This window comes from Parasteatoda tepidariorum, chromosome 6 (assembly GCF_043381705.1).
Source record: "Parasteatoda tepidariorum isolate YZ-2023 chromosome 6, CAS_Ptep_4.0, whole genome shotgun sequence".
In the NCBI taxonomy this organism is placed as follows: domain Eukaryota; kingdom Metazoa; phylum Arthropoda; class Arachnida; order Araneae; family Theridiidae; genus Parasteatoda; species Parasteatoda tepidariorum.
This window is the reverse complement of record NC_092209.1, coordinates 32,330,859-32,357,724: the sequence shown is the minus strand read 5'-3', so window position 1 is coordinate 32,357,724 and position 26,866 is coordinate 32,330,859. Positions and strand designations below refer to the sequence as shown.

At 26.2% G+C, this 26,866-nt stretch overlaps 1 protein-coding gene across 1 annotated transcript in view; it reads right to left on the bottom strand.

Moving 5' to 3' along the window:
- LOC107437668 (uncharacterized) overlaps positions 1 to 26,593 on the bottom strand; it is a gene marked incomplete in the record, with an annotated part of 82,797 nt that extends 56,204 nt beyond the window's left edge. The window contains 15 exon segments of the mRNA XM_071182202.1: positions 3,110 to 3,159; positions 3,852 to 3,873; positions 5,683 to 5,722; positions 6,680 to 6,704; positions 8,059 to 8,212; positions 10,458 to 10,600; positions 12,504 to 12,590; positions 15,467 to 15,506; positions 16,012 to 16,062; positions 17,708 to 17,776; positions 21,262 to 21,629; positions 22,369 to 22,423; positions 24,313 to 24,435; positions 25,848 to 25,964; positions 26,465 to 26,593. Coding sequence (XP_071038303.1) covers positions 3,110 to 3,159; positions 3,852 to 3,873; positions 5,683 to 5,722; positions 6,680 to 6,704; positions 8,059 to 8,212; positions 10,458 to 10,600; positions 12,504 to 12,590; positions 15,467 to 15,506; positions 16,012 to 16,062; positions 17,708 to 17,776; positions 21,262 to 21,629; positions 22,369 to 22,423; positions 24,313 to 24,435 — 1,227 coding nt within the window.
- Between the last annotated feature and the right edge of the window lie 273 nt (positions 26,594 to 26,866).

Below are 26,866 nucleotides of genomic sequence, written 5' to 3'. Positions count from 1 at the left end.
TTTGTAATAAGGATTCAATATATATCAATTTAAATAAACAAAACAGAAATATAAAAGAATAATACATTATAAAAACAAATTACTGCCCTTTCAGAAAAGACATTCGTATTCCTAAAGAAAACATTCACAAATGTTAAGAATACTTTCTAAGTACTGTAAAAAAAAAAAGATAGAGATCTCTTAATAGCTTTACTAATCTAATCATTAGATTAAAATATCCATTAAGACATTATTTTGATGGTAACTCAAATATAATAGTTAATTGGTGCAGGTGATAAATTTTAAAAAGATCAAATATAAAACAAAAGCATACTTTTTTTCAAAAAAGACATACCATTTTTGGTTTACAAAATACGAAAGGTAAACACAATTTAAAAAGTATTGCCCTAATAGTACTGAACAGCGATTAAAAGTTTTAACCCTTTTAATGTTTTTTTACATTTTCAGTTTTTCCCAAATATTCTTGAAACTAATTGACAAAATTGAAAAAAAAATTTGGGAAATTATAAACTTCACTAGCTCAAAGACTATGAGAATAAAAACTGTTTTTTGTGATTTGTATTTTCAAATATATAATTTACTAATAAAAGAATTATTTTTGCATTAATTATACATTATAAAATACAAAATATTTTTACATCATGTAAAACTATGCAATTTTGAACTAAATTGGTAGGTTAGAATTGGAAACTTCAATTTCTCAGGAAGTGATAAATTTTGTCTTAATCCTGTAATTAGTAGTACTCAAAATGACATGGTTTTATAAGATTTAAAAATAATTATATCTATTAAGTAAAAAAATATTTTTTATAAAATTAAAAAATAAATAATTGCTAAAATTACTTTTGGGTGAGAGCATTATGTGTGGGATAGAATAATGAGATTAAATTTTTAAGCTGAAGCCATCAGGTTCAATTGATTATTCTACAGAAATTCCAGAAAAAAAATTCTATGATGAACTTTTACGAAGCATAAAATTCTTTTCCTTTCAATAACAATATCTCAAATTATATTAGTTAATAAATCCTTAAAAATCTCATAGATGGTGGTTAAAAAAAATAAAAAAGGTTTATTTTAATAAAGCATCATTTTTGGCATGACTATTTTTAAAGTTCCAACTTTTGTCATAGAAAAAGTAAGACGTGAAGTTCAAGTAATTTAAGATAGTGGGAATGAATAAGTTTCATGTGTTTATTGAAAGTTTAACACTGAAAAACATCAAACCAGAGTAAGGATATGCTCATGGTAAATCTTTTATTGAAGTTGTGACTGGTTAAAATTGTGCAAATAAGTTTAAATGTTGTGAAGGCCGAGATATGATATTGAGTAATTGATGAATTAAAGTGAGAAAAAAAGTTGAAGCCATGGACATATTACAGGGTATAGTGCATTTCTTTTTGCACAAAAGAATAGAGTTTGAAAAGAAAGTCAGTATGATGAGTGTCGTATTTGCTCTTTCTGGAGGAGAAAAACTAGTGTTAATGCTTTGGAGGCTGTTTTGGAACGCTTTTTAGTTGCAAATCTAATGAGTTTCTGCAAACTGTACTTAAAAGAGGACTATGCATGATAATGAGACTGAAATAGTGGGTTTTTAAAGGCGATGAAGCTTAAAAAAAGGCAGTAAAATAGATTTTGGGGTGCATGCCGAATCATCGATATCAGGGGTTTTAAAAAATTTTAGTGTGGGGACCACATACTTAAAAAAAAAAAAAACATTTGTGGGACTCCAGAATATAAACATTGTGCAAGTATGACACTCATTCTCTCATTTTTACAAACACCAAATAAAAAAAGCACATTTAAGGGCTTTTAAAAAACTTAAATAAAAAAATAAGCACTTTTTAAAGACACTACGCACCCTGTAGTTTACTTTAAAAATGAGAGGTTTGTTTGTTTGAGATGCTCAGTTTTTTCTAATTTAACTTTTAACTCAAAAACTAAATCATTAATAAGCATCGTCTTTAGTGCACTTTGACTGTGAGGTTGTCAATTTCTTTCATGAAAAAGAGCTTTCTAAATAAGAGCCACTCACAAATATTTTGAATACATTTTAATCTACTTATTTGTTATGTTAATTCTTTTTATTTTGATACATTTTCGTGTTTCCTTATTTGACCTTTTCCGCAATTGACACAGAGATATGCCGGGTCGCTGTGAGACGTTTTGATGGTCTCTCCTAAAGGTTTTCTTCAACACAAAGTCTATGGAAATTTTTTAAATTTTATGCCTCTCAAAAGTGGCTGTAAATAGAGGAGGTTACTACACAGGGGTGATCTTTCCTAGAGGTTTCACTGCCGCAAAAATTATTAAAATAAGTACTATTAAAAAAAATATTAAAATTGGTAAGAATTTTAGCATTTCTTGCTGCTGGTCTAGAGATCCCAATTGGGGTTAGGACTGACAGTTTAAGAAATTCTGATTTACATCAATCACTTGAAGAAAGAAAAAACAAGCAATAAATGGAGAGAATTATATTATACATTAGACACTTGTGTAGAGAAGAAATCAAGATGAAGACTCTTCATTTGGCAGAGAAATTTTTTTTTTACCAAGATATTTAAGTGCACACTTGAAGTTTCAATAGCAAAAATTACGGAATTACAATTCAAATTAGTAACCATTCCCACCATATTAACAGGATTTCTATTTAACTTTACACATATTTTTTTATTCCCTAACTTGAAAAAATAGCTTGAGAAAATCAATGCCAAAACAGATGCCTATTTTAAGGGTTTTCTTAAAACTTTCTTGTTAGGAAAAGCTAAAGAAATTTTCTAACTAAAAGAGAATAATGTTTAAAACTAAAATAAAAATTACCCAAAATAATGTGCTTTTCTTTTAAGAAAAAAAAAAAAAACTTTTTCTAGGGACTTAGTGAACAACCTTTCTATTAAGGCATGATAGTTGAATGACTAGTGATATAAATGTAACTACAAGCTTTATGTTAGTTGGTCATATATATGAAATGCTTTTAATACAAAAACCAAATAGATAAAAGAAAAAGGAAAGTAATACATATATATCTTAAAACATACATTTAAAATAATAAAATTTTTTTCATTTATCTACTTGCGGATAGACATAAATAAAAATTACAAAATTTCCTTACTCTACAATGAAAGTCACTCATTGAGGTATCTAAATGTTCCATAGCTGAAACTAAAGACAAACACACAAATCAATAATTTCATGCAACTTGATAAACAAAACAGGAGTATAATTTGCAAAAGAAAAATAATTAATAATATTATGAAAAACGTTTATAACACTATATAATTTTTTATAAAAATTTCTTTTGCAATATTGCAGAATTTCAGCAAAAAAAAAGAAAGAAGAGGTTTTGTAAGTAATAACAGAGTAGAATTAAAAGTTTAAAAAAATGAACGATGCTAATTCAAAACAATAAGATTAATGTAAAAAAAATCTCTTGCACAAAACTTTTATTTTAAGTTTGAATAGTTTCAGAAACAAATTTTCTAGGCAATGCTAAGCTAAGAATGCTAGGCAATGCTAAGAACTGTTTATGGCCGAAAACTTAATTTTGATAGCCTTAAAAAAATTATACTAAACAACAAAAAATAAAAATTGCAAAGCAATAAAAATAGTAATTTTAATTTTTAACTAGTATCAGCATAAATCTCATTTACAGTAATTGGGAATGGTTTTTGATTTTTCGATATTGTGATGAAAACTTTTACACGAGAAAATTTATGATTTTTCGATATTGTGATAAAAACTTTTTGCATGAGAAAATTTATGATTTTTAGATAATGTGATAAAAACTTTTTACATGAGAAAATTTAGAAACATATCATAACAATAAAAACAGATAAAATAAAATTGGAATTTACCAAATTCAGAATCATCAAAGCCCTATAAATAAATAGAACTAAATTAATTACCAAAACATAATAAAAATAACAAAACATGTTTTACAGTTGAACTATTAGTTTGATTGTAAAATTTTCAATGAGCATACTATAAATATATAAAATAAGACAATATTTTATAATTTCACAATATTATTTTTCAAAGAACCGTAGGCAGTTAAAAAAGAAAAAACCTTCTAAAAGGAATAATTTTATATGAACTGTATTCTTCTGAGAATACAAATGTATCGCAATATTTGAGAGAAAGATTTTGCGGAGTGTACTTTGTGGTGTAAAATGAAAACAATAACTGGAAAAGGAGATTTAACTTTGAACTGTACAAGACAACCTGATATTGTTAAATACAAAAAAATTTATTGGATGGAACATGTGATTTAAATGAGTTGTGACAATACAATTTTCAAAAAAATATTGCTTTTTAGACCCATTGGAACAAGAAAGCCGGGAAGGACGCAGTTGAGATGAGCTGATTCAATGGAGTCTTATTTCCTTGCAATTAATGAAAAGAATTGGAGATCAAAGATAAATCTGAAGACATTAGGGAGAAATCTTCAGAAGAAGGCATTGGCCCACATTGGGCTGTTTGGTCAACTATGATGATGTATTTCTCTGAATTAATAAATAAGATTTTTACAGGCGAATTCAGACAAACTTAAAAACAAAAAAATCACAAGATTTTTCAAATGGACAATGGAATTGAAAAAATGGTAAAAACTGCACTTTGCAAAATGATTTTTGAAACAATTTGAGAATGCTTGCTTTTATTTCATACATCTCAGTGGTGTTGAATAACTAAATTAATTTGGACAGAAAATTTCATTTTAAAAAACATTTATTATTATCGGCTAAGCGAATAGTATTTTTAAAGAACAAATATGGTTAGGGTTGAAAATTAATGGTAGTGCAACGGTTTGGGACAACTAAAGTTTTAATCAGACCTTCATGAAATAAGAATCAGTGGTCTCTCGGACCAGCAATTGATTGAAATCAATTAATGAGAAGGGTTAGTACGTCGATTTTTCTCTCTGTAGTAATCTAACAAAGGTGAGATTTTTCATCTAATTTCATTTTAATATTTTTTTTTACTCAAAATATTTAAAGTCATGCTCCAAAATTATAAATTTTTTAACATTAAACTTGTTTATTAAAACATAATAAAATTTTGAACTACATAAAGCTTCATTCACCTATGTAATTTGTTTACAAAAATCTAATTATATTTACCATGCTAATAATATTTTATAAATTTTAAAGAAATTTCTTTAATCTAATAGATACATAGATCAGGAAAATTACACACAGACTAATGTAATCTTTTTATTTATTGGTCCTTAAACCAATCACTAAAATTTCTTAATTATTACTTTTAATGGTTCGATTTTTAAAACTAACAAAATTAAACTATATTGAAGTGGATTTTTACAAGAAATATATTAAACAGAATGATTTATAAATTTTCAACTTCATTTTCAAAATGCTCATTACAATGATATATAAGATAAGCAATATTGCATGACTTTTTTTCCCAAACTTCTTTTAACTTCTGAAAATATAATATTATTTCCTGAGGTCAGGTTTCCCTGACCTAAAGAAAACTTTAAATGTATATTATATATATATATCATATTATTACCAATGGCCAGTTAGAGAAAGACCATAAAATGATATAACATACATAAAAACATAAATTTGAAAATTTTTAAAATAAAAATTAATCATAAAATTCACTGAGAAATATAGAATTTGGTTGTTACAACCAATTATTTTTAAAATAAAATTTTCCAATGCTTACATCGGCACTTGCAGCTGTGGAAGGCACAGATCCAATATTTCTGAAATAAAAAAGTAAAATAATAAGATACAGGAATTTACAATTAAAATATTTTCTGATATGTCCCCTTACAAACATAATTATAATATTTCAAAAGAAAACTCCATATAATCTGCAAAACTAGTTAAAAACATTTAAATAAATCCATGGTAAAACATACATAGATTGTAATAAAATACAGAACTTTTTATTTATTTATTTTATTGTTATTTGTTTGGAAATATGACGGACTAATGGAATACTTCACATTCATAGATAAAATCTTAATTTCAAAAACATCAAATTTTTAAATTTTTTGTATATTAAATAAATACTACAAGATGAAAATGATCTAATACAAATAAAAAAAATGGATTAAAACAAAGTAGATTGACTAAATTATTATAAATTGATTAGCTGTGTCAATATGATACAAAACAAGGACATATTTTTTATAGGGTATTTCTGATGTTACTGAACTTAAAGTTTTTTAACATAATTAAAATCCAGAAATCCAATTAAATTGCATTAATTGAAATAAAAAATTTAAAAATAATTGTTCAAAATGAGTCACAAGTAATGCATTAAAAATAAAATTGCTTCCTAATTGTTAAAAGTTTTAAAAATAAGTTTCTTCTTTAATGCATTACATTAAAAAAAATGAAAGAAAAAAGAAAAAATTAAACTGCAATTAAAATTTGCCATTTCAAACAATAAATTACCTATGTTTAGAACAACTGCTTTGAGAGCATAAATTTTAACAAATTATATGCATCACAATGTTTTAAGCAAAACTTACAAAAATGGAAAGTCTGCAAATTAGGAAGCACAGAAACCAGACTCAGAAAGAAATTTAAGTAGAAAAAGACGAATAATTATACCTCGCTTAATAATTGTGCATTTTACAAATAATAACGCAATAAAACTATTAGTATAAATAAAGTAACAAAAAGAAATATAAAATAATTTTTTTGCTTACTTCCAGCTTGGTCCTGGTTCACCACCTTAAAATATGTATAAAAAAAAAACTGTAGAAAGCAATTTTACAAACAAAAAAAATTAACTAAAAAGTGTTGTATTATCAAAATAATTTTTATCTTTTAGCAAAAGAGACAAGTTTGTAGATTATTGATCTAAACTAGAGAAAACAACCATTTAAATTAAATGACATATTGGTTGATACACTGCAATTTACAGACATTTGTATCATAAGCTACTCAACTGTCCAAAATAGTTATTTCTGATATTTCAACGGTAAAAAAAAGGTTATGGATGGCTAAATATAAAATTTAAATTCACAAAAGAAAAAAAGCAATATACCAAAACAAATGTAATTTTGAAACTAATCAAATAGAGCTAAACTAATCAAATAAAATAAACTTAACATAAAAATTAAAAGAAAAAGTTTTTGGCATCGTAGGATTGAAGAAGGCAACCCCATAAAAATTAAAATAACTATTTTAATCCCAAAGTTATTTTAACAATTTAACCAGACTTGATAAAAATAATAATTTTCGTAGAAAATCTAAAAAATTGGATTTTTTTTTCAAAACTTATATCAGATTTCTTTTTTTTTCTGATTAGATATTTCTCATTTGAATCAAATTTGTTTTCATTTTATTCATATTCTTATAACTTAAAGAAGATTTTTTTTTTCATTTAAATCAGTTTTTGAAATTAAAATGTATTTAAGTAAAATATTTGATACTAACATATATGATAACCTAACCTGTCTAGGTTAGAGGGGCAAATCAATTAATAATTGAAAAATACATTTATTTCTTTTTTACATAGAATTAAAAAATCCATGAAAAAACATATATTCATACATACAACAGTCTACGAAAGTGCAAAGTTTCTATAAGCCGAAACAAAATTTCAGGATAATATGGAATGCAAAGCAACATAACAGCTTTTTTTTATATTAAAAAATAATTATAATAGTAAGTTAAAATGGTAAGGAGCATTCTGATATAAAAATGTCATTGATAGGGTAATTAATTTTTGAGTAATATATTTAAATTGAAAAAGCTTCTTTTTGCAACATGTAGCTTAAATTAACCCTAACAAGAACTATTAGCAGATAAATTATATTTTGCAACTATGTATTCTTACATCAGAAAATGAGCTAGATGTCCTTTGGTTTAAATTAAATTTGAAATAATTAAATATTTTGTATTAAGAGTTTCTCAGATTTTTACAAAGTAAAGAGAAACTAATCACAGTAAAGTTATAACTTATTGCAGTATCAATTTTACATTTTATGGTGGAAATCAGAGAAAAAAATCCAGGCAGTTTTAAAAATGTAATCTCTCTACCCATGCATAGTATTAAATTATGAAATAAAAGATAATTTACTCATTGAGCATAGATCATCTACTTCTTGCTCAACACGAATTATTCCACGACCTCGTCTTCTTTCATAATCCAATAAAATCCTTCTGACTCTCCCCTCAATTACTTTCTTCGGACTGAAGCGATATTTTTCATAACTTATGGTGTCGATTGTTTCCTAAATAAATTTTTACAAATTTTTTTACTTTTAATCAACAATACATTGGTTGAAAACAGTGAATAAAAAAAGTTATAACACTGCTCTGATAAGAATATAAACATAGTATGTACATGTTAACCAAACTAACAATTCTTAGATAACTCTTATCTAAAACTTGGGGCATTTAGCCTCCTCTATACAAGTATAATCGCTAGGTTAAACAATGGTTTTTGAAGGAAGAAATACTGCTTTCAAGCAGTGAAAACAAAAACATAAGTCATTTTCTATAAATATGCACATTCACATCTGTAGAAGTTGAAAGCTTGTCTAAATATAAAATCAGACAAGATATGTTCCTTCCCATTTTTAAAATGTCAAAAAGCATTTACTACAATCTAATTTGACTATTTCCCAACAAAACATGAAATCTATCAAGATATGTTTCTTTATTGTTTGAAAATAAATATATATATATTAAGAAAAAACATTTAATAATCTTGATATAATAATTCTGATATTTACACTCTAATAAGATTAGTCTGGGCAATAGATATAAAATAGGTAAAATATATTCCTTAACATATAAAAATATCAAAAAGCATTAATAATCCGATTAAATAATTCTAACAATAACACGTTAATTAGACTGATCAGACGCAATCTTCTCTGGCACAAAAATTAAACACTTGGAAATATAGATAATTTTAAAAGAATATGATATATTTATAAATAATAATTTTTATTAAATTCACAATATTTTTGCTATATTAGATTTTCAAACAAATGGACATGACGAAAACATAACCATGGAGAAAAATATTGTATACCTAGGTACTTTTTTTATTTTATAAAATTTTCATTAAAATCTGAGCAATTTTTAAGTTTAAAAAAATTTAAAAATTTCTTAAATTTATTATCTTTTTTTTTTTAACAAATTTCACTTTGAAGCATTTATTTAAAATTTTTACAATTGAAAAATTTCAAATTGAGAAAAACTAATATAAAAAAAAAAACAGTGCAAGGTTCAGGATAAATTTAAATAATTAAGTAACATTAAATTGTTTAAAAAAATATTCTTTATTTAACGCAAATCTAAAAAATCATTTTTTCCAAATAAAAAGAAATTGATAAAAAATTTATTTCAAGTTACAATAGAAAAAATTTATTTCAAGTTACAATAGAATATGTTCACAATTGAATTAAAAAGATTTTATTAACTCTCGCTAACTAACTTAAGATTTTATTTAGATTTATACAATTTTATAAATGAATTCTTAAATTCTACACATTAGATATTTTTACACTTAAACACTTACACTTATTAGATATTTTAATTCTTAAATTTATATTTACTTAAAACAGTTGCTAACAAACAAGCATTCTGGGTCAAAAATAGATTATTTAATGATATGGAACAAACATATTTCCATATTAATAGAATTTTACTGCTTGTTCTTAAACTGTTTAACTTTACACTTGACAGTAATTTAATTTAAACATAGTGAAACAAATCACTTATTATGTAAATATCTTTAATGTCTAAAGTGAAACTTATCGTCTAAAAAGATATTAATATTTTAAATAAAAGATGCACAACTTGGGACTTCCTAATTTTCAGTTCAAATTTAATTTTAAAAAAGAATCTTCACATCTGTTTTCTAATTTCAATAAGTTTTGTAAAAAAAAACTGAAAAAACCTTTCAGAAGAAGAAAACTGAAAAAACTAACATTAAATTTCCAAACTATTTTTTATTACTATATTTAAAAAATTTTAAACTCAGCGTATCAAAACATTTTATCTTTTAACATTTTAGATGTTTAATTTTTTTAAAAGAATTACATGTTTAAAACTAATATAGTTCTAAATTTTATTTAAAAAGTAAAGATTCATGTGATTTGTATATAGTTAAAATTACAAAATTGAGTGTGTGAAGCTAAAAATCTGATATATATTAAGTTTTTAGAAAAGACAAATTGTGCAGAACTTCAAAATTTTAATTAAAAAATATAAGAACTTTTAATTTAAATTTAAAATAAAACAAAGCAGTTTTGTCACAATCAGGATTAATTAAATTATTGTCACAAATTCATAGCACCTGAAAGCTCATTTTTCACCTTTCTTCGGAAAAAAAGTTAAGCAAAGGTTACCTTCAATTATCTTTTTTTTTTGTTACTTTATTACATTTTTAGATAATAAACAAACATATTAAAAATTTAACAGATAAATACACTTTAATTATAAAACTATCAACCGTTATCATACCAAACATCTTAGATAATGTTTGAATCCAGTTAGATGTTTCATTATTGAGTTTGGTACACATTGTGCCTCACACAAATTACAAAGATATGCTATTTCTTTAGCTTCTTCACTGGCGGGGCGTACTTCAACAACCTCTGACAAACCTAAAATTTAAGTTCAAATCAGTTACAAAAATGTTCCATTTACCAACAAAAAAATAAATAAATGATAAAGAATAAAATAGAGAAGGAAGTAAGACTGGAATAGCATGTGAACTGAAACAATTCACAAAAACAAATTTTTTTCACCAATGCTTGTAGTTTTACTTTTCTCAGATTAAAAAAGTAGATCTCTTGACATAACTAATACAAAAGTAACACTGCAAAACAAGTTTGAATTTTTATAAATTTAAAATAATATCACAAAATGGTAAAGAAACAAAAGTAATTCTTAAAAAAATTCTTTGCACTAGTTCTACTTTGAATCATTTTATTTATCCTAAATAAAATTACTCAAATCAAGATGCATCATAATTTTTTTAATGTATTAAAACTATAACCATAACTCCAGAATGATGAGAAACTTCAGTATATAGTATCTAGAGTTGTAAAAATATCTCTGAATTTAAATCAATATCAACCAGTAAGCAAAACTGTAAAAAAAAAAAAAATTCAACCAGTAAAAAAAATTTTTTTTTTCTATTTTATCTAAGTTTACAAGCACTTATAAACTTTCATTTAAGCTCTCAACTTAATTCATGATATTTCAAAAATATTATTCAAATTTCCAGAAATGAAATTATAAGAATTTTTAAATGATGATAGTAACATTGAAACTTTAAGAAGATAGATGTCAAGAAGTTAAATATTTTTTCCTCTAAAGATTATAGTTAGTTTAGATAAAATAGAAAACACACACACACATATATATATACAGTAGGGAACCGATTATCCGGAACGATCGGGACCATCGCTATTTTTCCGGTTTTCTGAATCTCTACAAAAAGCCGTTTTTTTTATTGTTAAACCCAACTGAAAAATATATATTTGGAAATAATCTTAAAAAGAAGAAAAAACGATGAAGTAATACAGTTANGAATTAGAATAACTTGTTCCAACTTAGGTTAAGGTTTAAGGTCATGCTGAATGTACACCTGATCTTCTTGCGCTAGCATTAAACTGCAAAAGTGTATATATATATATATATATATATATATAATGAAATTGTTTAATTTAAACAGACTACAAGATAACTAAAAAGGAATTTAAGATAATATTGCTCTAATTTCACATCAATTTATATAAGTGTGCTGAAGTTAATTTTATCTGGAGGAACAAACGCTTCAAATAAGTTAAACATTCTTTCATATCATGCTTAACACATAACTAACATGTTTATATTTTCAAATAAAATCAAAACACCTTAATTCTATTTCCAGGGTTAAGATTTTAATGACAAAAAGTATAAAGATCTGGTCAAAATCATCAACAACAAAAAAACTTAGGACTATAGTTATTTCACAATCCCTGTGAATTTTTTCACAGTATATTTTATTCATTAATTTAAAATACAAATATATAATAATATAAATATATAACAATATAAATATATAACAATATAAATATATGCTGATACATAATTACATTAAAATATAAATTTAGAAATTATAAGCAGACGAAACAAATTATCAATCTATCTCAAGATGTTATTCAATTAATGCTTTTTTTTAAGCTTATTTATTTATTTATTTTTCTTGAAGAAAATTTGAGACAGAGAGAGTGTCTTTTTAGTTTACCTTTAATTATTTTTTCAAAGCTTAAAATTTTCCTGTTATTTCGAAAATAAATGGGAATTACTTTGAGAAGCATACACATGAAATAGTATAAAGGTGTAACTTAATTGAGTATGAAATTCAGTTATTATATAATATTACACATTTTGATAAATTTTAACGGTGGTCAGTGAGGACCTTTTCTATGAGAAAGCACCCTGCCCTTTTCAATTCATAGGGAAAATTCTGCTAGAAGTATGTTTTAATGAAGCACATGAACATTGGAAACATTATACCTGGAAGTGGACCTTCACTGTAACTCTCAGCAACCAATTGTATCAAAGATTCCACTCTGAGTGGTATTCGTCTATCTCTTCTTAAAGCTATCAAAAACCATAAAAGTTTTTGTAAATTATCATGCATGATAAAGAAGTTTAAAAGTACTTAATTAAATACATCTGAAACTTACAAATGAAACCTCTTTTAGTGAGCATTTAACACTAATATTTACTAAAAAAATGTTTAGCTTGTAAATACAGGATGACAATTATTGAGCTATTATATAAAAAGAAAAAAAACTAGTAAGTTCAAATATTTTATGCAAATTTTAAAATAACTACAAATATTCTGAGTTAGTTTATGACATTTTTATTATACTCAGCATTTATCTGCGATGATATAGCACTGATGATAAGCAGAACTCGCTGTCAAGACATCAATACTTTCAATGATCTTAATAAGATCATACATAAGACTTAGATGTATGGCATTGTTGAGATCAGCAATAGTTTTGATACTTCTTAAAAAAGATAACTAGAAATGTTAAGAAATTCATAAAACACAACAAGTAAGCCTATAACAGTTCTCCAATTTTATGTAAATGGAAAGGGAATTGTAGAAAAAGATTAAGTGGATTATATTTTTTAGAAGATTAAATGAAATATTAAAAATTAATCTTCATAAATTTCCTTATTTTTAAGAAATATGATATGCCTATTAGAAAGTGACAGGGTTAGTTGTGTAAACTATATCTTCAATACAACCCCTCAAAAATGAGATTCACAATGCTTGAAAAGATAAAATTAGTGCTATATCTTTAATAAAATTAGTAAACTATATCTTTAATACAACCCCTCAAAAATGAGATTCACAATGCTTGAAAAGATAAAAATTAGTGCTGCTAAATTATCGATGTACACTCAGAAACGTTATATTCTGGTAATTTTACTGAAACTTGAACAAGAACGAAGAATTAAAAGAAATAGTCATTATATCATTGACAAGTTTCAACTGAATCTTGCCAATGGTTAAAAGATCATAATATTTATTTACATATAGCTCAACAATTGTCACCTTGAGTAAACCAACCTGACTCAATAAAATGTTAACTAAAATTAAACTTCATTTTTTGAAAAATAATTTCTCTTAAAGCAACCTCTTCCTCCAAGCTTCCTCAACATCAAGGCGGAACTTGAAAGCGGTCGTGTTTCCCTTGAAAACAGACGGAAACTTGCCACTCTAAAATTCACCAACAAAATCAGAAGCCACAATAGAGACCACATTGCTCACAGAGTTATTGATACTTGGACAGGCAGGTCAAGGCTTCAGAGATCATCACCGCTGCAATTTGACAGAGACATCAGTGAGGCCGTCTGTCTTGACCACTCATCTCTGGACATTATTCAAGAGCCTCTCTTTCCTTCCAAGCCCCCTATGTATACTAAAATCAATACTAACCTACTTGAACCATTCTCAAAGAAGGAACCAACCCGAGTATTATTACAAAAAGGTGAAGACACTGCTCGTTCACTTTCCAGGGAAAACAGCGTAATAGTCTACACAGATGGTTCCTCTGATATTGACTGTAATAGAGGTGGTGCTGGCATCTCCATCACTTACCCCTCAGGAAATGACGTCAAACTCAAAATACCCACTGGCCAAATTGCTTCGAACTTCACCAGCGAATTAATCGCTATTAAAGAGGCTCTTGCCTATTGTCACTCCCAATCTCTAAAAGACTCAATAAAAGAAATCCTGATTTTCTCAGTCTTAAAATCAGCACTCGAAGCAATACGTAATGGTAATACATCAATAACGCATGAAATTAATACCCTTCTTCATTCATTAAATATCCGTTGCACTCTCTACTGGATCCCAGCTCATGTTGGAATCGAGGGAAACAAATGTGCAGATGCCCTTGCAAAGGAAGCACGTGACGAAGATCAACCTCGAGCTGTCACCTGTGCAGATGCGAATGCTGTCGCCAGACGAAGGATAAACAACCAGCTTTTTAGCAAGGCAACAATTCCCGATCTAAACTGCCCAAGAAATTTCAAGGGCATGAAGATCTCACGCACCCATATAAAATTCTATCCCATGTGCAAGTACTGTCCTCATTTGCAACTAACTCCAGACCATGTTTTTGACTGCCAGGCTATTATCGGCTCCCTCTTTCAACTTGGAGCACCTCCCATCGAAATTCTCCATAGCCATCAGGCTCCAGAACTTGCAAACATTGTTATCAAGACTTTTGGAGGACTCAAATCTTTGCACTAGCATAGACACGACAACAACAACAACAAATGCGTAATTGAACAAAATATATGCAAGGGTGATTGTGAGCCCAACTCAAAAATCATGAAAATTTCTAGAGTCAAATAATTTTAATGACGCATTTCAAAAAATTAATGTCTTTATAAATTTAAATCATTGATACTTCAAAACATGAAATTCTAAATAAATTATATGCAGCATAATTTAAATGAATAATTATGTATAAGCTTACTTTTATCTCTAATCACATTTATTATTCTACCAGAAAAAATATTTATAAATAAAGAGAGATGCCAAGTATAAATTCTAGTTTTAATATTTGTAAATAAAACAAACAAGAATTTTAATACATAAATCAGATCGACGATTACGTGGAACTTCTGGGTCTTGGATTTCCGGAAACTTTTGGATTGCGGTTAGCGAAAAATCAGGAGCACAATCATCTCTGCATAACTCTGCAGAAAAAACTGACCTGACTATCTTATTTCTAGGTTAAAAATTTAAAATTCTCCATAACACATATAATTTTATGATTTTCGTGGTAAAATGCTTCACATTTTTGGAGATCAAGAAAGTTATTTTTGATCCTGAATATTTAACTTAACATTTAAATGGATTAGTTTTCAGTTTAATATAAAAGCTTAATAAAATAACAAATATTAAAAATTACTCAAGTTAGTAAATAAATAAATGTAAAGGAACTTACAAGCATTAGAAACTCCAACTAGAGGGGGCGGTAATCGAGGCTGAAATTATAACTTTTTTTAAAACTAGACATTCATATAAAATGTTAACAAAACAAACTAAAAAAATTAAATTAATATTACTAATTAGAACTCTTTTAAGTGCTGAAATTAGATTTATTATAGCATTAAAAAAATGAGATTTAAAAAAAATAACAGCTAAAATAATTATTTTATTATTTTCTTTTTACTTCAATGACAATTTAAAAAGTTGTAATGACTAATTCATAACATTTTGCTGTTAAAGAACAAGTTGAAAAGTTTTTTATTTTATTTCGGATACTTTATTAGGAATGAAAAAAAATATTGAGAGATCAATTTTTACAAGTTTACTAAATTAACGCTAGATAATAAAAATAATAAAAAATAATAACAATCATTCTACAAAACCAATTTACTTTTTCATTACCTAATTTGCTACTTATACAAATTTTTACAAAAGTTTCTTTACTAAGCAGACTGCCTCAAGTTAAAGAACTTAATTATTATTATTAGTTAAATATCATACCTCATTTAAAGATTGCATTGCCACTTCTGGAATGGCTTTAGCTTTCAGAGCCTAGACAATGAAAAATTAAATACACTGTAAAATATATAATTTAATCAGCAAAAAAATTATACATTTAGTTTTTTTTTTTTCAAATTTAAATATGATTATAAACATGGATGTAAATAAATGTTCATGCTGTATACAACGATAATCAATAGGGATTTACTTAAAGTCTTAACATTTTGAAGCATTTATAAATTTTTTATAATATTCATTGGATAATATCCCTTGCAATTTTACTCAATTTTACTTTGGCCTCAGTTGGGCTCAAAATTAGCTCAACATAGGTTCGATAAGAACATGCACTTACGAATAAATATTAGGATGACTGGATTTTTTAATATTTGTCTTAGAATTGTGTTTCTATATGAGCAATAACAATTCTATATGGGGTTGATATTGTTTAAAGAGTGGCTGCAAAACATCGGGTAAAATGGACAATTCTACAAAAAGCCAATAATTGCTAAATAAAGAAGATAAAATATTTAGTTAATCGAACAATTCTATATAGGGTCAATATCGAAAAAATATCGACCCATTTTACTCTTATTGCATCAAGAATATTTTTTAATATCATTCAAATGAGGGCCCAAGTTATTTTGCTGCTAGAGAATATAAGGATAACTACAAAAGCATAGATATGACAATTGATAAAGTGGCAGATTTATGCTAGAAGAAAGATATCACTAGCACCAAGCATAAATACAGGCCTCAGGGTGGGGCAAAGAAAAAAGCAGGACAGCATTTCTCTAAACAGTCAAGAGAATGGAAAAGAACAAAAAGTCTAAAAATGCCTATCAACTCAAATCATGAAAAAAATAAAGTGCGTGAAACATTTTTGCACAAAAAAGAAAAAACATTTAAATTATTTTAAGTTTAATTTTCAGTATATATGTGTACATTGCAAATTCAACAAACTGTTGAGCTTTTTATGTAAATCATGATTAAGAGAATAAAATAATAATGAAGTTTAGAAATTTAATTTGCTGTAAAATTTAGAAAGTTGAAAATTCTGACAAAATTGGAAGAATCTCATGCCAGTGAAAATAGCGAGGACAGTTTTTGAAACAGAGTACTACTTACATAAGACTACTTTTTAAAAAAGCAAAAGACAAATTTAAAAATGTATGATTTACACTACTTATGCATAAGGGAAAAATTTTTCAAAGAATATTAATTAACATAATATATATTAATTTGAATTAATTTGTCTACAAAAAGTATTTTTTTCTTTTAAATTTTGCACACTTTTGTAAAAAGAAACATAATTCTTTTACCAATTCTCTCTCGGATGCCAGCTACTAGAAAATGCTACATTTCATTTAAAACGCAAAACAAATTGCAATCTTTGTCATTTTAAATAAAAAATACAGCTATGCCACAAATCTGGGATGAGATAGAAAGCCATGACCAAGAATTACAAGGTCTCTTTATTTATCATTTAATAGAGAGTAATTTATTCTACTATAGGCTATTTTTCCACTGAAGACAATAAAACAATTAATTGAATTTAACCTATATATTTTGTATACTGAACATCTTCAACCTCCGTTCCCAAACTATGTAAATGACTCCTGTGCTGATAATGTAAGTACAAATTAGTATAAGTAAAATTATTGATTGCTTACAGATTAAAAGATTTTTTTTTTGTTACCTTCTGATGTTTTTTTCCTTGTAAATGAGTTTGATATGTCACTTCACTATTAACAACGATATCACAAACCTGAAATAAAGGATTTTAGATATTTATTTAAATACGAAATAAAAGAAAACACTTATAAAGAAATGTTATTACCTTAATATAAGCTATTGGAAACAAATGCTGAACTATAAAATATATGTTTCTTTAAATTCTTAAATACTAATAATACAGGTATTATTTACCACTACACACATATTAGTTGTAATATATACTATTAACTCAGGGTTTGCACTCCATAAAAGGGATTAAAAATAAGTAGATAAATTATAGACGAAATACAAAAAAAAAATATATCAACCTTTATAAGTTTCTTACAGTATGTTAGCATTACATGCAGAGTTTTTTTCTCTTTTTGAAAAAAAATGGCAGCTTTGATGAACATTATCAGTAAATACTAAATTATATCTATAAATTCTTCATATGCTTATTTTCACTAACTGTTTTTTTAAAAAAATGCTATAATTCAAGAAATTTGAAGAAAAAAAAGCTTTACTATAAAAATAAAAACGAAAAAAAAAAAACTTTCGAAAATTTTTGAGAAAAGGTACATAAAAGCTTAAAACATAGACTGTCATACTTAAGCATTATTTAAAATCATTATTTATCAGCATACAATTTAAAAGGATTACTATAAAGTAATTTCATAAAATAAATATTTGTATTTTAAGATATGAATATAAAATTTATAAATATAGAGCATAAATTGCTAAAGGTTTGCAAGTAAAAAAAAAAATGCTTGAAAATAGTGAAATGATGAAAAAGTCAAAAAATCTCAAATTTATAGACATAAATTAATAGATATAAATAAATAGATATATATCTCGCATTTATAGATATAAATTAACAGGCTGATATATTAAGAGTGAAGTAGCAAATTGATTTAATGTTAAATATTGCTTTAATAATAAATAACGAATAAAATACTTTTAGTAATTTATATTAACTTAATGTAACTTTAAGCACAAATAAAACATTATAACAATACACATAAAACACAGTAATAATGTAAAATAATGAACCTTGAAAATATTTTAAATGAATTTTGACTTTATTATGTTAAAACATTTTTTCTAAAAAATAAAAATTCTATTTTAAAAATATAAGAATCCTAAATAAAAACTTATATACTGAACAAAATTGATTACACTGAACACAGAAAAAAATTATAAGAAACTAAAATTAAAAATATAAAATTCAGAATAGCACCTCATTAATATTTATACTTAAGATATAATGCATATAGCAAACATAATGCACATTTAACATAATTAAACAATAGACAACTTTTGACCTTAATTTATCTTTAATTACATAATTAAATTAATTCATTAATAACATTATTAATATGATTAGGTCATTAGAGGTGGAGGTAGACTGTTTTATTTTAATACTACTTATATATAGTGTACAGTGCACAAAATAAAAAATGGACCACCATGAATAACTTTCGATCTAATGATCGGATCTTCATATTCTAGGACTCAATCTTAATGTTTTGAGCTGGTGATCTCAAATATACTAATTAATTAGAGCAGACAATATTTTAAGTTATGAAGTCAAATATAATAACACATTTTCTCAGAATAAACATACCTTTTTTCAACAAATTTGGATTTCTGACCCTCAAAATATAGGGGTTATTTCACCTGTGTATTATTAATATTATTAATAATACACAAAATTATTAATAATGCCTTATCTTGAGAACTTATTAAGCGAATTAAAAAAAATTTGCACACAATTATTAAACTCATTTTTCCTATAATTCCATGCAAAATATAACCTTAGGTAAATATTTCTTATTTTATTTAATAATAGTCGAAATTTTTTGAATTGTTAGGTATACAATTTTTTACCTTATTTAATAAAATGCAATTTTAAATGGTGAAATTGCGCAAAATTGAATGAATAGCTCCTGAGAACTGAGAATTTTAAAGGAACTATTTGATCAATTATATTAATGAAATCAATATTTCTTTTCTTTACAATATAATTTAAGAAAAGAAATATCCAAAATCTTTAACAGCGAGAATTTTATTCGAACTAATAAATAAACATCACTATGCAATTACTTTAAAATTATTAGCACAAACATAACTTCATTCAATGAAGACGTAACCTTTTCATTTGTAATAATCAAATTGTTTTATGTACTAAAATGAACTAGATTTTCTAGTTCTGCACTTTAATAACATACTTCATCTTGTAATATAACCATACTGAAAAATGACACACACACATTATATATNTAAATATATATATTTAAGATTATAAAATAAATCTAGTGAAGATGAGGAATACATTGATAATGAAAATCAATGCACAAAAATCTCTTATACAGATGGACTAAAAGCTATCAAAAGTGCTATTAAATATATAGAAAAAGAAGAGGAGACACCAGCCTTCCTGTTATCCTTAAAAAATGATGAAACATTACTGCAGAAAAGCGCCAAAGTAATGTGAAACAAAAAATAAATAAGGACTTTCTTAAGTAAAAACTGTTTCATTCTTGTAAATTATGCTCTTTAAGTGTTTGTAAGTAAGCTTTTTAATTGTAATATGAATTGAATTGGTGTACTCGTATAAATTTTGTATTTATTAAATATATTACATTTATACATACTATTTGCTTTAAGAGTTTTTCGGTCCAAGAGTTAGTCGTGGTCCCTGTGGCAGAATTTTTTTGAGCTATCTGCGACAAAACTCTCTATCACTAATATCTTTCTGCAAGGTACTTTTAATAATAACAAACATATGTGTTACAAATTTAAAATAACAAAAGCGCTGTGATTACAAAAAAAAACTTTATATATACATATTTTAATAAAACATGTAATAATTCTTTATTCTAATATAATAGGTCATATTCTCGCATTTTGCAGGGGAGGACACAAATTATTTCTTTCGCACATTGTAAATAATTACCACAATAAAAAATTAAACGAAAAAAATCATGAAATCCGTAGTAGTAATTGCCGAAAAAAGATCGAAGACGAAATCACAAAACTACTTTGTTGTAATAAATAATATCGCATAAAAAATATCGGATTTAAAAACTATGGAAAAATCAATAGAAATAACTGCCGAAAATTCAATAGAATTATTTCCTTAAAAAGTAAATTCTCAAATGCACGGTTCGAATTTTTTGTATTGTTTGAAATATATCGGGATATTTAAATTCCGTGTGAAAATCAATATTAATAACTGCGAAAAATACGATCGAAACGTTACATCGATTAACGATTCTATCGTCATAAAGTGAGCAAGCCAAAAAAAGATTATCTAAATGCATGATTCAAATATTACGTGTAAATTTCTATAGAAAAGAGAAAAAAAATTAAAAAAAAAAAAAAAACTTTTCAAAAGAAAAATCTTTCTGCAAGAACTCCGTAATGTTCTGCGACAATGTCGCTGCGATTCTGCCACGGGGGTCGTGGTCCGCATTAACTCGGATAATCGGAACTCTACTGTATGTATATCGGTTTTAAAACAGAAAATATTTTTACTTGACAATGAAAATTTCCAAAAGCAGCTGATAATCCAGGAGTATATTTCTGCTCTTCATCTTCGAAATCCTCCTTTTTAATAGATTTAGAACTACATTCTTTTTTGCAGCGGGCTTTAGATTGATTTTCCTCTGATTCATTTGAATGCTTTGCACGGTGGGATTTGTTCTTATCATCACCTGAATCATCAGAAGTAGGGTATTCCACTCCCCTCCACTTCCTGGATTTTGGTGAACTTTTTTTGCTACCTTTTGACTTCGAAGTATCCTCTGTATCAGATAGCTTCTCTTCTTTCACTTTTTTTCCAGCAGTACATGATGTAGAAGGAATTGAAATTATCTTTACAGAAGAATCATTAGAAGCAATACCTAAAACAAAATAGTTTTTGAGCTTAAAATTACACAAACATATCTAATATATACAGTGAAACCTCAATTAAGCAGACACTCGCACTCGTGAGATCAAAAATATTGTCCAATTTATGAAAGTTGTCTGTTTACAGGAAGGGTACACTGACAACAAAAGCTGACACCATGAACTGTTTTTAGAATAATTGCAAATTAATTAGCACAGACAATATTTTAATATTTGAAATCAGACAAAATAAACATATTTTCTAAAAAGCATACCTTTTTAATAATGGATTCCGATATCTGACCCCCTTATAGTGGGTAGCCGCAATCTGGGAAATATGGTCAGGAGAGAGATCCGAAGTTTGGATAATTATAATGTTAACTGTACTTTCTGCTTATTTTGTCGTATGCCGAGAGCTTTGTAAGTGAATTAATAATAATTATAACTAATTAAAGATAATTATGTACTATTAATAATAATTAATATTAATAATAACTAATAATAATAAAATATTAATAATAATGTTTAAAGAATGTAATTTTATATGGTAGAATACAAAATTTGAGCAAAATCGGTCGAATAATCCCTGAGAAATCGAAATTTTAATAAGTTGTATATTAAAAAAACTTTTAATTAAAAAAATAACTACAATAGCCTGGGAACTCTATAGAGACTAGCAACTAAAACATACAAGGACAAATATAGCTCAAGCTACAGAATGAAATATAGTTAAATATCAATCAAACAACATACTTTCATCAGAACTCAGTTCAGTCTCTTCAGAATCTGAAGGGGTAATGAAGGCATCCTATAAGATTTTTATCATTGCATAAAAATAATAATTACAAAATATAAAAATCAAAAAAAATTTTCAGCAAAGAAAAAATAAACGGAACCTACTGTAAACAACAACTTTCCCAGTAGGTACTATCGAAATATCAAAGCTTCAGTTAAAAGTCAGGATATTTGTAATCAAGAAGTAGCGATCAAAATTTTTTAATTTTTAAGAATTTTCAGCATATTATAAAATTATTTAGGTTTGCAGTATTTACTTAATTATTCACATACAAATTATTTCAAAACAAAGCAATAAAAGCTGAAAACAGAAAAATTGGAGGTAGTAAAATGAGAAATATCGCACTTTTCTTACAATTTTGATGGGCTTTTGAATTAGATAGTGATATTTATTTCAAAAGATTGATTTGTGCGACACAAAATGGTTGTTGTTACCGAAAAGACGCATACAATCAGCTACATAATTTAAAATGTAAATAAAGAAATAATTTCAGAAAGGCCAACTAACTTAATTCAAAACATTTTAATGATTTAAGTATTACGTTTTTCGCAAGATAGGTTGCATGTCAGAATTATAAAATGTATTTATCATAAAAGATAAAAATAGAAATGCAAAATTTGAGACTTCCTTTATTAAAATTTAAACAAAAATAGTCAAAACCGTAAGATCGTACAGGATCCTAGACATCAATAGAATTTCGACTTATAAAAAGATGAAAAATCTTAAGAACAAGCCTTTGCAACAATATATATATATACATACAGCTTTGAGCTGAATTCAGCTCATTACAGGTTATAGTTTTGGTTCAGCTTTGATGTTTATCAGTTTGACTGTAGCAGCTCTTTGGTACCTATTAATCTCAAATCTAAATGTTTGGTTGTTTCCACTACTAAATTTGGTACTCAAACCTAGATGCTCGGTTGCTTCCACCACTGAATCTTTGATGCTCAAACCTAGATGCTCGGTTATTTCCCCATCTTTGGTACTTAAACAATAAAATGTTTACTTAAAGTATATTTGAATTTTTTTTCTTCAAAATAGTTGGAGGAAATGATTATATAACTATCAAGTACACCGTCCTCCAAAAGTTAAGTTACAACCTGTTTTCTCACCTTAAAAATGCATGCTGTAAGTGCTAAGAATATCTGACTAATAAGAATTTTTGACAGTAAAAAACAATCATTTTTTATTTTTAAATAAATCTTCAAATTACATTATTAACACTTTCAATTACATTAATTAAAGAAAATTTCCTTTAAAAAAAAACTAACTAAAATGTGAAAATTTAAACCTTTTTAACAACTTTGAACTAGACCCCCTACATTTTGGAATTTTATAAATATAATTGCAGTTTTTCTTTAAAATTTTAGAAAATTATTTTTAAAAACAATAGATACTCTTATAAGGCTAAAAAGTAAATTATTAAATAAGCACCACAGGAATGTATCCATATTACGAAAAGTCAATAGAATGTGCTGCTTTCAGTTAATTTTTTATTAATTACTGAACATGAACTGTACAAACGGAGATGAGGCTCCTGTCTTTAAAGTGGTAATACAGTAATCAAATAAAAGCCTTTAACTGAAACTCTAACAATCTGATTTAATTGTATAACGTATATAACTGAATTAAATAATTAAAAAAAAATTAATTCAGCAAGTTGTAAAACACAAATAAACAGTAGTAGCAAATAAATTCTAAGTTTCAGTTTAAAGTTGATTTCTCATGATTGAAATAAAAATCGAATTGGATGTTGCAATTCAATAGCATCAAAATAAAAAGCCCAATGTTACTTTATGGCGCCAAACTGAAAGTAAAAACTATATTACAAGGTTTCCAAACAGCATGTAAACTAATAGTAATAATTGCACAAAGAAAACAGCAGTAAAATATATTATTACCTTAGGAAGTAAATGCATATATTGACAGGGTGTGCCGAGTAATGTGAGATATACAGTTTTTTTTTCAACTTGACTGCACTCAAAATCAAAATTTATCTTAGGTGGAGATTCATTGCAAGCCATCTAGAAAAAAGAACTTGCTGTAAGAATAAATTAGAGTAACAAAATTTTATTCCACTGAATATCCCTTAATTTTAATAGAGACATGATTTTGCCCTCAAGAAAGATAAATAAAAATATCTAAAAAGCAATTTTATTTGCTATAATTGATTACATTGCATAAAAGATTACAGCAAGTATTTTTTAACTTTTAAAAAGAGTAATGGATAGATAAAAAAATGCATCATTTGTAAAATGTTCATATTATCTTGGAATAATTTAATGTTAATGAGACATAATTTACATGCAAATGAAATTATTAGTAAAAAATTACAAGGTAACAAAGCTGCCATAAAAAACTCAATTTAATTAACAAAACTTATGATTGTATAAAATTTGAGTACAGTGAATGACCTCTTAATAAACCATACTGAAAAATCAAAATTGTTAGCACCTGACTTAAAGTAACCAATGAATTTAAATTGCTATTTGAATTTTGGTGATCAATAAAATTCCAAGAAATTTAGTCACAGAAAAATGTTTACATCAAGAATTTTTTTTCTTCTTCTTAATAGGTAGACATAGCAAATGCGAAGGAATTACTTTTAATACCATTAAACATTTTACTACCTACTTAGTAAATTTAAGAAAACATTCTTTAAAAAAAGTGATTTCTGGTGGTTAAAAGTGGTTTAAATATAAAAGCCTGGGAAATTTACAAAACTTACCCATGCACACAATCTTATACACTGTGTGCACCAGGTAAATGAGAATAGGACTCAGAATAGATTTGGAACAAGTTACAAACAGAATTTGAAATTCGAAGTTTGAGTAACCAAATTTCTGAAAAGGAAAAAAATTCAGGGAGATTTCCATAATGCATCTGTGGCAGAATAATTGCCAAGTCTTTTCAACTTCTGGGCAACCACCAGCAAGAAACTAAATAAAAAATCACAGAAAGGGAACAACTCGAAAAGCAGCCACCCTCGAGCAAACATCTACATGTTTGTTTGTTTTTATTTAAATTTGCAAGTTTAAAATCTATTTGGATCCTTGGCAATTGCAGTTGGCGTGACAGATCACAATACGGAAATATCCCCGAAAATTCCCTGATTTTTTCAGGCATTTCAAGAAAATTTCAATGTAAATCCTGATCATATTATATCTATACCTATCTCTATTTAATTTGTATGTTATTCGTAATGCAAAACATTAAACTTTGATTAAATTTTTTCAAATGAAGTATATCTATACCATATCTATTTAATTTGTATGTTATTTGTAATGCCAAACATTAAACTTTGATTAAATTTTTTCAAATGAAGATGAAGAAACAGGGAAAGTTTCACTAAAATGTGGAAATTTTACAACAAATAATTGTAACAGTTGTTAGAATGCTTTAAATTGAATCTCAACAATTGATTACTGTTACTGACAATTTTCAGATTGGTTATTTTCAATATATGATGAAGAAATTTTACAGGTTCTTGTAAAAAAAAAAAAGTTCTATGACAATTCCAGGTTTTCCCTGTTCTCGCTCACTCACGGGAGACCTGTAATTAAGAAAATATGTAAAACTTAAAAAGTTGCAAGAAAAGCCATCATTCTAAGACAGTTAATATATATTAGTTAAAAGAAAATTTCAAAAGGCGAGAATATTAAAACTTTGAAGTGTATGTTGGATTTCACCATTTCGTTTACATACAGCTTAAACATAAAATACAATTCCTAAATCAAATTTCCATATCATAAAAATTTATTAAAACAAATAAGGGATATCTTAGAAAAAATAAACAATGGTGGAATATGTTCAAAATAAAATTTCGCATTGAAAGAAAAAATCAATATCCTTAAAAATTCAATATTTTTCAGCGTTGCAGAACTCAAATATGTTAACTAAATAAACACTGGAAACATGTTTTTTAATTTTACACATTTTTGAAATTCAAATCATTCATATAACATTTGCTTAGTACGTAATCAGAAATATTTCGCAAAAAAATATATATAAATTACGAAAAACAATTCGAATAAAGATGAAATATTAAAAAACCTTGAGAAAAAGAATAATCAAATAATGAACTTCGACTAGCGAATGAGGATTTAAGTTCTTCCTAAACCATCCGTAAACATATTGACCAAATCGAAACGAAAAGTCCGCGGTTTTAAAATTAAATTAAAACCATAAAACTTAATAAACGCTATGTCTTCCTTATCTCTGCTCTGTAAGGCACTCCAAGTTCAATCCTGAGTTCAGGGTCATTCTTGTTGCACTGCGATTTACGCACCTCCATTTACCATGGAGGGAATATGAGAATCGGATTGGTGAAAAATATTCTTCATCGAAAATTTAACCAATCACGTTTTCCATTTCTCTGGCCATAAGTTTTCCATTTAAGGCTAAAGATTCACAAAAATAAGCAACCAGAAAAGTTTAACATCGGTCTGCTGCTTT